The sequence below is a fragment of the Suricata suricatta genome, chromosome 3 (assembly GCF_006229205.1).
Source record: "Suricata suricatta isolate VVHF042 chromosome 3, meerkat_22Aug2017_6uvM2_HiC, whole genome shotgun sequence".
Lineage (NCBI taxonomy): Eukaryota > Metazoa > Chordata > Mammalia > Carnivora > Herpestidae > Suricata > Suricata suricatta.
Genome location: NC_043702.1, coordinates 83,174,313 through 83,188,484, shown reverse-complemented (window position 1 = coordinate 83,188,484; position 14,172 = coordinate 83,174,313). Strand labels below are relative to the sequence as shown.

The 14,172-nt window shown below is 36.9% G+C and overlaps 1 protein-coding gene across 4 annotated transcripts in view; it reads left to right on the top strand.

Moving 5' to 3' along the window:
- Positions 1-12,101, top strand: part of ARHGAP15 (Rho GTPase activating protein 15) — a 599,315-nt gene extending 587,214 nt beyond the window's left edge. For 3 of the 4 annotated variants that reach the window (XM_029934637.1, XM_029934641.1, XM_029934642.1), the window contains one exon: positions 10,705-12,101. In XM_029934637.1, coding sequence (XP_029790497.1) covers positions 10,705-10,888 — 184 coding nt within the window. In that variant the 3' untranslated portion in view covers positions 10,889-12,101. The remainder of the gene's footprint in view (positions 1-10,704) is intronic. The other variant, XM_029934639.1, reaches the window with a different exon arrangement.
- The last annotated feature ends 2,071 nt before the right edge of the window (positions 12,102-14,172 follow it).

Genomic DNA, 14,172 nt, shown 5'->3' with positions numbered 1-14,172 from the left:
GCGTTGAAACTTGAAAGAAAACACCTAAGGGAAACCATACCTGAAATCTTCAAACTGCTCTGCCAATTGTGTATTTCCATTCACAATGAGAAATGAACATTTTCAAAATTTAAAACACTGTGTGAATCTGGAGAAAAAAATAATCCAGATTAATTTGGTTTTTCTTCTACCTAAAAACACCCTTCTCAATTCTGTAAATATATCCTTGGATATGAATTAAAACATCAAAATATATTACCCAAGACTTCTTGTTGACTCTAACTCACCCCTCTCCCCCAGTCTTCCATAGGCCTCAGGCTTCACTATGAAGAAACTTCTTGATTTCAAACTTAAAATTGTTAGATCTCAATTATTTGTGGAAAGACTACCCAGATCCCATACTAATAAAGGTCTGCATCTTAATCTGGGCTCTTCTACCTCCTACATGGCTTTGGTCAAATTATTCAATCATTATCAGGCTCATTCTTTTCACCTGAAAATTTTATTTCACATCTGAGAAAGGAAAAGAATATGCGGGATAGCCCTAATATATATAATAAGGTTAATATGATTTAAACAACAAAATGCTAGTTTAGAATGCATACAGAGCTCATCAGCAAAGTAAAATATTCCAGCTGTGCATGTCGGTGACTATAGAAAACTGCCCTCAAAATGTAACATCACAAATCAATGGAGAATGGGCAATTTATGCAACCAAATGTTATTGGGGGAACCAGCTAGCTTTTACAAAAAATAAATTTAGATTACCATCATATTTCACCCACTAAAATATATTTAAGCTGAATTAGAGCGTATGTTAAAAAATAAAATTATTTAAAACTAGAAGAAAACATTCATGATATTTATCTGATATCTTTAAATGGGTGAATTTTATAATGACAAATGCAATGGTAAATATAAATAAATTAAAGAACAGAAAAATTGGGAGAATATAAATACAACAAAAATGAAATATTATGCTTCTTAATACATAAAAAACTTACACATCTATACATCCAAGGATGTTTATTGTCTGGAATAGCAGAGAATTAAAAGTAACCTAAAAACCAAGCAGCAGGGAAATGGTTAAGTAAGTTAAGGTATTTCTGTAATATGAAATGTAACAACTTTTAAAAAAGGATGAGGTATTTTTATATATACTGACTTGGAAAGATGCCCACGATATATAGTCAAGGAGGGGGAAAGCACATTGTAACATGTTATATATTTTTATTTCATTTTTTAAGAAAAAGTATATATGATAGATAGATAGATAGATAGAAAAACACCCAGAAGGAACATCCATCTGTTAATTATAGTTATCATTAAGAAGTTTGACTAGGATACAGGAGATATTTACTTTTTTATTACAGATACTCTCGATTAGAACATTTTCCCCAAAGACCATGCATTAGTTTTGTCATACAAGATAAATAAAATGGATTAAACTAGCAAGCAAACAAAATTACATGCTCTCAATAAGAAAGGGAGCAGGAGATATGAACCGCTATTCACAGAAGAGGATATCCACCACAGGGCTATTTTTCCTTTAACTTTGCATATATTTCCTAAATTCAAAGAATCCTAAATGTGAAGAATGAGAGACCATTGAAAAATGCCTATCAGTTGGCAACTATTTTAAAAAGAATAATACCAGGTGATAATGATGTTAATAGGACTAGCAGGCTCTCCCACATGTTTCCATATTTTAAGAAAGGAAGAGCCGTAACTTAAGTTCTACTGCGAGTCCTCAAAGTGTGGTCCAGGAGGAGCAGAATCATCATCCAAGAAGTTGGAGGGAACGCAGATTCTCAAGTCTGTGCACTTGGGGAATAGGAAATCTGCAGGTGGAGCTCAGCCATCTGTGTTTTAACATGGCTTTCAAATTAACCTCATGAATGGTCAAGGTTGAGAACCACTGATCTAGTCATTACAATCTTATATTTTACCATAAGACAGAGTTTCTCAACCGCAACACTATCGACATCTTAGGCTGGATACTTCTTTGTGATGAAGGGCTGTCCTGTGCACTGTGGGACATTTAGCAGCATTCTTTGCCTCTACCCACACACTGCCAGTAGCAAGTCCCCCCCAACCCCCAATCACAACAATCAAAAATGTCTCCAACATTGCCAAATGTCTCCTGGGGTAGGGATGGGGCCCCAAATTGCCCCTGGTTAGGAACCACTGCCCAAAGAAATACTCCAAAGTGTGGAGGAGGAATACATGGAAAGATGTTTTTATATATCAATTTCACCTATACTAAGAAGTTATAGGGTTTAGGGTAAAAGCCATTCTGTGCCATCTAAGGTAATGAGGAAATAATAGGTATTATATACAGAAGACATGAGAATTGCTCATGATCAAAGTGAAAAATGTTGTACACAAATTATGTCAAAAGCATTTTCTCAAATACAAATGAAGATAAATTATTTACACTTCATATCATCTAAATATTGGCAGTGTCATTCTCCTGCTCAAGCAAGAATGGATTCCCACATTCTCGTCATTAGAACCTAAACTTTAATCAAGGCCTGTGAGATCCCTACCTCATTTGCCTCCCTCTCCAGTCTTCAGCCACACTATTTCCAGCCCTTTCTCTATTTCTAGAACCACTAAGCACAACCCTACCCCTGGGGCTTTGAACCTACTCTTCCCTGCCTGAGATTTTCCCTTTCCTGGTGTTTGCAACTAACCGAGTCTCTGCTTCTGGTCCCTTCCTTCAAACTGGTTCCCTGAGTACCTGGTCTGTTACAGGTAGCATTTCCCACTACCCTCTGCTCAGTAGAATTATCTGAGGGCTACATTATCTGCAGGCAGGCGGACCACACCCATACTAAGTAAACAAGAATCTCTAGAGACGAATTCCGGTTGACTAGGATTTTTCAAAAGGTTCCCAGGATCAGTGGAAGAACTACTACTTTTCAGTTTTTCTTGTACTTCAGTGCCTAAAATCACATTTTATATTGATTGGTGTATTATGTTGTCTGGTTCTCCCATTAGCTTATAGGCTTCATATGGGCAGGGATTTTTGTCTGGTTTACTCACTGTACTCTCCCTGACATCCACAACAGTATCCAACACCTAGTCGGCACTCAAGAGATGTTTATGAATGAATAATAGTTACATTGAGTTACTGTTCATGGTTACTGGTGGGCTTTTTTCTTTATTATGCTTTTTAAGAGTTTTCAAATTCTAATAGAATGTTACTTTAAATGCAAAAAAATAAAGCTGATTTTTTAAATCTGCCTTTAGAAATTGTGATATATTTGAAGCTCAATAATTAGCACATAATAGATATTCAACAAATAGTAATTACTGTTAGTGTTCCTTTTTGATATCTATTATATAAGATTTATAGCCAAAGCTATAAAAATCCATTTTATTTCTGGCGGTGTTACCTTATAGAATATATATTCCCCTAGCAATAAGTCATTTTGAAGCCCAGGGGCTTTTCATTTTTTTTTTTTCTTTATGGTGTCCTCCTATATTATTACATATTCTGAATATTTCTTTAAAGATGCTTTATAGTCTCCCTATAATGTCTCAATGAAAGAATGAAACAATAATTACAAATGTTTCAATCTTCTGCATTGAAATCAGTATACAAAAGGTATTTAATAAATGCAAAGAACAAGGTTATGTCATCTACAAATATGCAATTGCCATATAAAGCTCCTTTTCCATAATGTGCTTTGAAAGAATTACATGCACGTGGTTTTCAATATTATTTAAAAGTAAAAATTTCAAAAAAAAATAGCCATGATTCCCATTTAGAATGATAGTTGTTAACTTGCTTTGGAAAATAATAATACTTAAGTACAAAATTGAGTACTTTATAATTAGTTTAAATGAATTGATTTATAACATATTAAAAAGAGCTGAATTACTGGAGGCGGCTGGATGGCTCAGTTGGTTAAGTGTCCAACTTTGGCTCAGGTCATGATCTTGCGGTTTACAAGTTTGAGCCCCAGGTTGGTCTCTGTGTTGACAGCTTAGAGCCTGGAGCCTGCTTTGGATTCTGTGTCTCCCTCTCTCTCTTTCTCTCTCTGTCTCTCTCTCTGTCTCTGTCTCTCTCTCTCTCTCTCTCTCAAAATTAAACATTAAAAATTTTTTTCTTAAATAGCTGAATTACCAGTGAATGACCACCTCAGCACACATTAGTGTTAAATACAAAAAACATTTGTGAAAGTTCTTCCGCTTTTATAAGGGAGAAAGTTGAAATCCTCTTAGTCCCCAATCTTATTAGAAGGAAAGAAGGAAGGAAAGAAAGAAAGGAAGAAAAAAAGAAAGAATGAAGAAAGAAATAAAAAGAGAGAGGGGGCAGGAAAGAGAGAGAGAAAGACAGAAAGAAGGAAAGCAAGAGAGCAAGAAAGGAAAAGAAAAGAAGGAAGGAAGGAAGGAAAGAAGAAAGAAAGAAAGAAAGAAAGAAAGAAAGAAAGAAAGAAAGAAAGAAAGAAAGAAAGAAAGAAAGAGGCCAATGCAAGCAGCATAATTTGTGCAAATTGAGGGTAGCAAGCTATGGTTAGCAAGGATCCCCCGAAAATAGTTGTAGCACATAAGAAACAGAAGCCAAGCACATTGAAAATGTATTCTATTTTTAACAGCTTCTCTTCCCTTAAGTGGTCAAAGTCAAAAGTAACACCTCACTTACAGTGGATAAGCTATATTTTGGGAGGTAGGTCTGACCTGATGGCAAGAAAACATTTACTACCGCAATTTCCCCATTTAAGTTAAACCATCCTAAAGTTATGTGTGTTGGAAAATACTAGCATTCCGGAGATAGGGAAGGGAACACTTCTAGTCCACCTCCAATAACTTGAGAGTTGTCCTGCAGGCAATTATGTGGCTTTCAACTTCCTTTGCAAGTCACTATGGTAACAGCAAAGAACAGAGTTAAAAGCAAGTTTGCATCTGTATATTTGTTTGGAACTGGACTATTATTAAATGCTTTGGTCTTCTTAATTCAGCATTAATTTTGAGTTTTACAGTAAAGCTCTCTTTCAGTTTGAGTCATTTGGTAGTGATTTAAAGCAACTAAAAAATTTCTTTGGGTTTGCAATTCAGCTCACTTTTGGGAAAAAAAAGTTACCCAGCATAAGGCTGCAAGGATTTTTTTGTCTGGGGTCCAACATCTGTAGCACTGGATCATAGATTATTTCTAAAATAATCTTAAATTGATGGATCATTTCTCCTTCCATTTGGACCCGACAAAAAGCAGCCCTGGCATTTCCTCTCCTTTCTACGCGGTAAACTGTATATCATTTTTTCAGTTCTTGCCAGAAAAATGAATTCTTACCCATTTCAAGATTTTATAAACTTGAATTTTATTTCACAGTATTAGAATTGCTTTTACAGTGAATGTATATCAAGTGATACTTCAGGAACAAATTTTAAAAATCATAATTATTTTTGTCAGACTATTTTAAACTAAGCAGTATTAATAAATAGCCATTTTCAAAAGAATGCAGGTTGGGGTCTTTTTTCTATTAGACAAGCATTCACAGTCACTAAATGTTGAGCTCTTCACGTTGCTTAGAATCTTTGCCGTGAGCATTTCTGGGAATAAATTAATGGTGAGTAAACAACCATGTAGAGGAATTCCCAAATATTGTTATAAGATCTGAATGTTTTTGCACCTCCTTGCCCATCCATCAATGCACTGTACATTAATCTTTCAACCATGTCTTTGCTCTCACCTTTCTCATTCCGATGTGTTCTTTTGCCTTTTAGTCTTTGTTTTGCCATAGAAGGGAGAGTTCTTTCATTTCTTTGCTAAAAACAGGTTAAATTGTAGCTCAAAATTTACAACACTGCCATGGAGTTTAAGGCCTAATGAAATCTAAGCCCTGCCAGAGGTGTGGAACTTTCCAGAAATGACCACAATCTGACCTCTTTGAGTGAGCTTCTACAAAGTTCCAAAACCAGGTGGCATAGGAGAGTAAAATCCCTAAGACTTTCAAACTTACATAGTAGGCCTTTAGCAAAACCAGCAAGAGCAGTGTTTCCTAATTCACGCTCCTTAGGGAAAAAATTTATGACATCCAAGTCAGTTGAGGAAGACACAAGTCAAACAAAGAGGAGCAGGGATATTTTTTTTCTGCAGGACTTTTCAGAGCCTTTATTATGCTATTGTGTATTGTGAATTTCCAAGAAGAAAAATGGCATATAATTTTCTCCAAAACTTAACTTTGGCGTGCTATTTTTTTGTAAATCATATCACAGAAAGGGGGTTTTGCAGAGCTCACATTAGTAAAAGGTATTATCAGACCCATAGTAAAAATGTACATGGTTTCTGAATCAGATCCTTCCTTCCAAATATACAACTCAACTGCATTTTAAGCTACTGGAAGTACAACTTAATTGCTTTTGAGAGTTTTCTGCCTTGGGTATAAGACTGGATTTTTTTCCATGAACAGCTTTTCTTTCTTTCAATAGCCTATGTTTCTCCTCTACATGCATTTACTAGTTGAAGTCTTTAGATAAAATGGCACTCACAACACACAGCTGGCCCTCACAGTAGGAGTAGAAATTTTGAAATCCATCAATTTGAGGTAAAAACAGAACAAAACAAACAACCCTTGAAATTTAAATAATTTTTCAAAATAATATTCTAGCTATACTTTGAAATTCTGGTTGATTCCCTATGATCCTAAATCAACCACTGAACTATTTAACAGTTTATTGAGATAGGGCATAGGTAAGTTCACATTTGAAGAAGAAAGTTCATAATGACCTTAATACATTTTCCAACACACACCCAATATTGGGAGGTCTTCGATAGAAATGTCTACCCACTATTAGAAAGGAGTCTAATCCAATTTAAACACTGATATGAGAATGTATTTGTCTAGCTACAGGAATCATATAATTAGGTAGAAGGTGACTTCAACCCCAAATTGGTCCTCATTTTCAGTATCTTTTCTAACCAAAAAGTTTGATTTCTCAACACACCAATTGCTGGTTGGTTGACATTCAGAAAAAAAAATTGCCAATGAAATACACATAAACACACACACACATTCTGTAACACTGAATAAGAAAGATGACTGTGTTCTATTTAATACACATCCACATTATCTTATGAACTTTCTTCCTTTACTACATTTGATTTTTCTAAAAGTTACTCCAAGTTACTTGACTATCCAAAATCAGTAGAGAACTCCAAGCTGTTAAGGAAATTTAATCTGCAGTAATGCAAATGTAACAAACTATGTGTTGTGTAGTAAAATCTACTAACAAGATTATTTCAAAGCTAAAGCACTCATAACGCTAAAGCTGAGTCTATTAAAATCAAGCAGAAAGTGTGCAGAGACATGGACAGAAAGGATACTAGTTTGAGATGGAGTGAATATTTCACACTGACACATGCATAAAAGCACAAAATGAACATTTGTCCACAGGAAATTTAGGAAACTGATGCATTGGCAGAAATCCCTTACAAGAGTCCTCTTGCATAACCCACTGGCTAAGACAGAGAAATCTTCCTTGAGGTGGGTTCTGACATGGAGTGCTAGCCTCCTACTCCTCATCCTATTTAAACTCAGTCTTGGTTTCCTCCTCTAGATTTGGCCCTACTCTGGATTCAAAGACCAGGCCTTTGGCTGAGCAGGAAAAATAAGAAGAACCTAGGAAAATTGAAAACTAGTCTACCCCATTTCATCCTTCTTTCTCTTCCTTCATGGCCCATGTTCTACATGCTGTAACTTTCTGGTATGCCTTGGAAAGCTGAGTCACCCTTCCCCCCACCACACACACACACACACACACACACACAATCAATCAATCAATCAATTTTCTCCGGATACTGTAGGCCTCTTGCAGGATACTCTTGCATCCTCCGGACAGCCCCGACCTCCCTCTCCAATACTGAGCTCTTGGATTCCCTTGATTTCTAGCCTCATCTTTGTTAAGTTTGATGTAATTCTGTCTCCCAACTCTCCCAAATTTCACTGTTCCTCTACAAATTAAAATTATAGCTATTATCAAATAGGAAATACATCTTCAATCCTCAAATCAATCTTCACATCATCCCTTTCCCCTTCCAGTCTCCCTGGACTCCAGTCTTAATTTTCTTCTACCTGTTAGTCAAGATGCCTTATATCAGTGATTTGGCTTCACACTATCAATACTTTCTTGCTTCTTTTCTACCTTCTCCGTGCTCTATTATCTCTGAGCCCTGTTCTCTGCTGGAAAACTCTTATCAACTTGTAGCTATGGCTAAAGTTGTTAAGGCCACTTTTGCCTAATTTGTACTCACTTGATTAGTATATTTCTTTCCTTATTTGCCTTTAATGAGTTTTTTAAACTTGTGATAAAGTCAATGAAGGAGTATCACAGAAAGGTTTTACTTCAAAATCAAAAGAGGAAAGTCTGTTTTTCCTTCACAGTGAATCTTACTAATGACTTTTATAATAAGACATTCTGGGAAAGGCTCAAGAAAGATGTTAAACTGACATAAATAGGTATTTTAAAATGAAGCAAAGCCTCATTCACTCCATTCATTTCCCACTCCAGGTTAGGAGAATGTTTAAATCATTCCACAGACTTTTGGTAAATGCAGTTACAAAGTATCAGGGTTTCTTATATTCCAAAGGAAACTTTAAACTTGAGGTCTCTGATAACTCACGGACACTCTAAAATATGAGAACACTTTCCAAAATGTAGCAAAGTCAGTGCTGCTCACAGGTGTAAATGCTCTCCATTGAAAGCAGGAAAAACAAAGTGAAAACGGGAGGCAGAGTACCGTTAATATTTAGTTGAAATTTGAGAGTAACTTCGCCCACAATAAATCTATTAGAATCAGGCTGTCAATCATAATTCTGCAGTGGGGAATACAAATTCAGACCTTTTATGGAAGGATCTTATAATGTTATGGGAGAAGGAAGAATGACACACTGGCCCAGTAATTAAGGATAGGAGTCATAACACATACCATGATGATGCTTCCAAAGGCATTGCAACCAACCTGCGTGGGTTTGAAACTCAGCTCTGGATGACATCAGGCACTTGACCTCTCTCCGCCTCAGTGTTTTCATGTGTAAAATGGACTTCATAATAGAAGCCTCCTTGTGGAATTATTATGAGGATTAAATGAGATGATGATACAATTATTTAGAACCATACTTAATTTTGTTTATATTGAGCAAATCAAAGGCATTTTGCTGGCCATGCACGTGTGCTGTAGGGAGTCATAGATCAGTGGTGTTGGTCCTTCTCAGTCTCATTCAAGAGAGAGAAGGCATAGTTTCTTTGTCACAGAACGAGTATTTTAGCAAACTGAGTTTATGAAAAGATAAATAAAGCAAGGTTTCCTGCCTCCTCTGATAGAGGACCAAACAAAGGATCCTCTAAAGTCCAGCATCCCAGGGTCCAACAGTGAGCTCTGAGATGGAGACCTGACTGCCTTGTGATAAAGTTCCTTGGCCTCACTTTCTTTTCTGCACTCATATTTCTCTTGGGTCAGGATGTCTGGTAGAGTGAAGAGTTTAGTATTTCTTAGTACCCTGTCCTTCCATATGCTATCCCTATTTCTTTAACATCACTAAAACCTCAGCCTTTTCACCTGTAATATAAAATGAAATAATCTCTAATGGTAAGAATAAGCATCACTGTTTAATAGTCTCAATATATAGGATGGGGCTTTATTTTCCTTTTAAGAGTCCTGTGTTGAAACAGGCAGGGCGTTAACCATTAATAAAACCGTTTCATGGGTGTTCCAACTCCAGCTCCCCAGAAAGTCCTCACACAAGCAAACATTTCTTCGATTCCAGTGGGACTCTTTTTTTCTGAAAATGCTACTGGATTCTGTATTTTATTAAAGTGTAAGCTAAATTGGATGTCCAAAAAGAATGGAGACACTTAGAATTTTGCTATATACCTAATTGTCTCAAAACCTACCTTCTCTAAAATTATATTCCAGTTCACATTTGTGAGGAAAAATTTTCTGATTCCAATCACTAAAAACTTATTATTTTTTTGGTCTATGTCTACTTTCCATCATCAACTACGCATATATTGTTCTATTTATTGTGTTTGGATTCTCACATATTTTAGGCATGCCTCACCTGTTTCCTCTATTGACTATAAACTTTTCAAAAAATTTCTTTAATTAAAAGAGAGAGAGAGAGAAAGAGAGAGAGTGTGTGTGAACAGGGAAGAGACAGAGGGAGACACAGAATCTGAAGCAGGCTTCAGGCTCTGAGCTGTCACTACAGAGCCCGAGACGGGGCTTGAACTCACAAATCACGAGATCATGACCTGCGCTGAAGTCAGATGCTTAATTGACTGATCTACCCAGGTGCCCCTGACTATAAACATTTCAAAGGCTGACTCTTGTTAACTCTCCACAGTAACTATTGCTGTTTATTTATTCATTCATTCTACATTTATTGAGCACTCACGATGTCCAGGTACTATGGGGATAAAAAGTTGTACAAGGCAATGAATCCTTCTCCCCAAAGCCATAGGTCCTATTTTCATACAATAAAGTGTAAAGAGTAGAAGACTAAAGAATGTTATGGTAGTTACCGTTTTTGTAGAACTAGAAAAATGTTTCACCTGCATTGCATTCTCTGTTTTGCCAAGCCAATCACTGCCTTCTCTTTCTTTAAATTGAAATTTAAAAAAGAAAAAGAACTCATGAACACAGAATTTTATAAGTCAAAAGTAGCCACAATTTCACTTCAACTCATGGAATCCTCTCTCTTTCCCCTCCTCCTCCAGGATAGTGGACAAAGCCTCTAAGAACCTCATGTCCACACAAAGCCTGGGGATTGTATTTGGACCCACCCTTCTGCGAGCTGAAGATGAAATGGGGAACATGGCGGTACATATGGTATACCAAAACCAGATAGCTGAGCTCATGCTGAGTGAGTACAATAAGATCTTCGGCTCAGAGGAAGACTGACAGACAAGACAACTTACTGAATATGTTCACATCTGTCTCAATGCCTAATATTTTTACATTTCTGTAAACATATTTCTGAAATATTTTTTTCCTTTCAAGCGACAGATGCCTCGTTTTGTGAAAACTTAATGATAATTTTGTGTTTAAGTTCCAAACATTTGAATAAAATAGTTGACAATATTTGCCTATATGTGTTCTACATTAACCCCTTCATTTCTGTTCCCTCTAGCACCTCGAGGCATTCATTATGCATGCTCCACACTGTTAAGTAATATGAGGAGCACAGCACATACCCAAAAAGCAGTTTTAATGCTGCTCCCAGGCACTGGGTGTATAACTCTGTGAGTATGAGTGTGGTCAGTATGGGTATATGTGCGCACAGTGAGCCTTCTCACTGGCCGCCTCAGGCGTGTTCCCATACTCCTACTTATACATGAGGCAAACCAACAGAGAAGTCAGAAATTAATAATTTTTAAATGAACAAAGGAGATTAGGTTTTCCACTAAAATAGATATATTTCATCTCTCAGGAACATTTCTATGTGCAAATATAAAATATAGCCCAGTTATCCTCAATGCTATATGGTGAAATTTGCAAATACAACATGTTGAATGGTGTTTTTGAAGAAAAATGACAGTTCAAAACATTTGTCATTGGAGATTTTACACACACACGCACACACACATTATCTGCAGTCCCATAAACATACTGTCTTATAAATGAGAAGCAAAATCAGGGCCCTGGAATTTTGATCTTTATATGATACAGGAATTGCATGACCACTCATTTTTAATGTTAGCATCCATTTTGAATCTTCATCAAACTGTATATCTTCCTTTGCCCTGGCTATGTCATTTTATGTAGAATTTTTATTACGCTTCTGAGGATGCTTTATTGGTGAATTACATTAAATCCATCTAGAAAGAACTTTTTAAAAAGCCTTTTTTTTTTTTCCATATGCCCTAAGGATTACTTGACTAGACTTGGATTGTTTTATCCACTTGATGGTTAGTTTCAGTTGTCATGGATAAACAAAAGGGTAACTGTCTAGAATATATCAAACATTGTTTTATTTTGAAAAGTATGTTCTAGCTGAACACATCTCATATCCAGTTTTGTGAAAGCATTCTGCTGATAAAAATGTAGACTTTTGTTTTGACAGCTTTTTAATCAAATTCAAAAGGAATAAATAAAACTAATCTAGTGCAATAAAGAGTAAGCCTAGTTATCGATTTGTTCATAAAATGAAAAATAAAGCATGTAAATAAAATGTGTGAAGCCTGGCTTCAAAAGAAAACAATTAGAGCAATGAGACCCGAGGCGTGGACTGTTGGCATGGATGGGGCATACGGTACAGAGAGAATCCGCCAGAGATAGCCAGACGTGCCCACGGCTCTAGCATCCACACGGCTGCCTGAGAAAGAAGTTACCTTGCTCCTCTTGAATGTCTTCATCTTGGCAATGGCATCCCTAAGTCAATTCATGGCCTAGAACAGAGACGCAACCACAGTAAATGCTGCCGAGCGGTTTCCTCAAATGGGATATATATACACACACCACAAAGCCAAGGCAAGTCACATGAGACAGAATCCCATGACCTAAAGCCACTGGTAACAGTAAGCTAATAGACTTGCCAGCCTTAAGCTCTTATATGTAACATTGCACTTATGCCTTTCAGAAAAACATGGAAACAGGAAACAAGAGTTTCTGGCATTCTATTTCAAGTTTTCCTCATTTCCACAACATTCCATATTCTCAATTACATCTTCTCCAAGATTTTAATTACTTCTCTTTTTGAAGGGGGGAGCGTGGGTTGACTAGTCCCAGCTTTGAAATCATATCCCTTCCCATATCCATCTTTACAGTTATTCTGGGAGCATCAGCCAGAAAGAACCAGCACTAACAGCCAGAGAAGTGGCACTACCTGCCTTGAGCCAGGGACTCATAGCCCCTCGTCTCTGCTGCTTTCCAGATTTATAATCTTCGAAAGCACCAGCTTCTTGATTTCCAATCGGATGGGATTTAGCCTGATTCAAACCCCAGCTGTGTCCTGTCCCTGCCTGCTAAGGGCATTTAATCAGAGACTGTGTTTCCTCTCTGGAATAAGGCCATTCCATGATACTGAGCCAAACCACCCATCTGAGGATCTGACCTGTCACATCAAAGGCATAAAAAGGTTATACCAAAAGGTCATTAGATTCCAGAAGATCCCAATGAGAGTAACAATGATCTTATCAACTATTTCAAGTTAAAAAATTTTTTCTTAATGTTAATTTATTTTTGAGAGAGAGACAGGGACAGAGCATGAGTGGAGGAGGGGCATCAAGAGAGGGAGACACAGAATCTGAAGCAGGCTACAGGCTCTGAGCTGTCAGCACAGAGCCCGATGTGGGGATCAAACACAGCTGTGAAATCGTGACCTGAACTGAAGTCCAAGCCACACAGATGCTTCATCAACTATTCCAAATGTAGTTGTGGTAGGTTTACTCAGGAGCTAGATTTTAAAGAACTGAACAATATTCTTAATCAAGAAGATGTAAAAAAAAAAATGAGTACCTCTTAATCACTTAAACACTCTGAGAAAGGTGCAAGTCTAGGCAGTAGCGATGCAAATATGAAATGAGCAAATTCTTACCCTCTGTAAACTCCAGAGTCCAGTAAGAGAGAAAATCATCTAAGATTAATATAAGACCAGGGACCTCAGTCATCGTAATAACCATGTAGCCCCAGCATTTAGCACCTATCCTCAGAGATGCTCAAAAAGTTTTTTTGAATGAAGAAACAAAACAGAAGCTAGCCACAGAGATATTAAGAAAGCTCAGTGGTTGACAGAGAACTAAATAACAAATTGTGCCTTGGAAAAGTCAGGTGAAGCTTTACTAGGAGGGTAACCTTTTTAATCTAATCATGACCCGTGAATAAGATTAACCAAAGAAAAATGTAGAAGACATACTAGGAAGCAGAAATGGTATGAACAGAGTTCTAAAAGACTCACTGTCTCCAAGGAAATGAGAGAAGCTCCGTGAACAGAGGATGAAGGGCATGCCTAGCAACTTCGGAGGATGGAGCTGGAGAAAGATGTTGGCTTCAGATATAGGACATGATAAAATATGTATCCCACAGGCAAAAGATAGTCTTGTATCTTTAGGAGCATTTCTCTATTATGATGACTAAATATTTTAACAAATTATAATCTATAACTTAGTCTACAGAGTGGAAGCCCAAGTCCAAAAGCGGTTTCCCTGGAAAAGCAAGTCGGTTGGTACATCCCATTCCAGCATGGA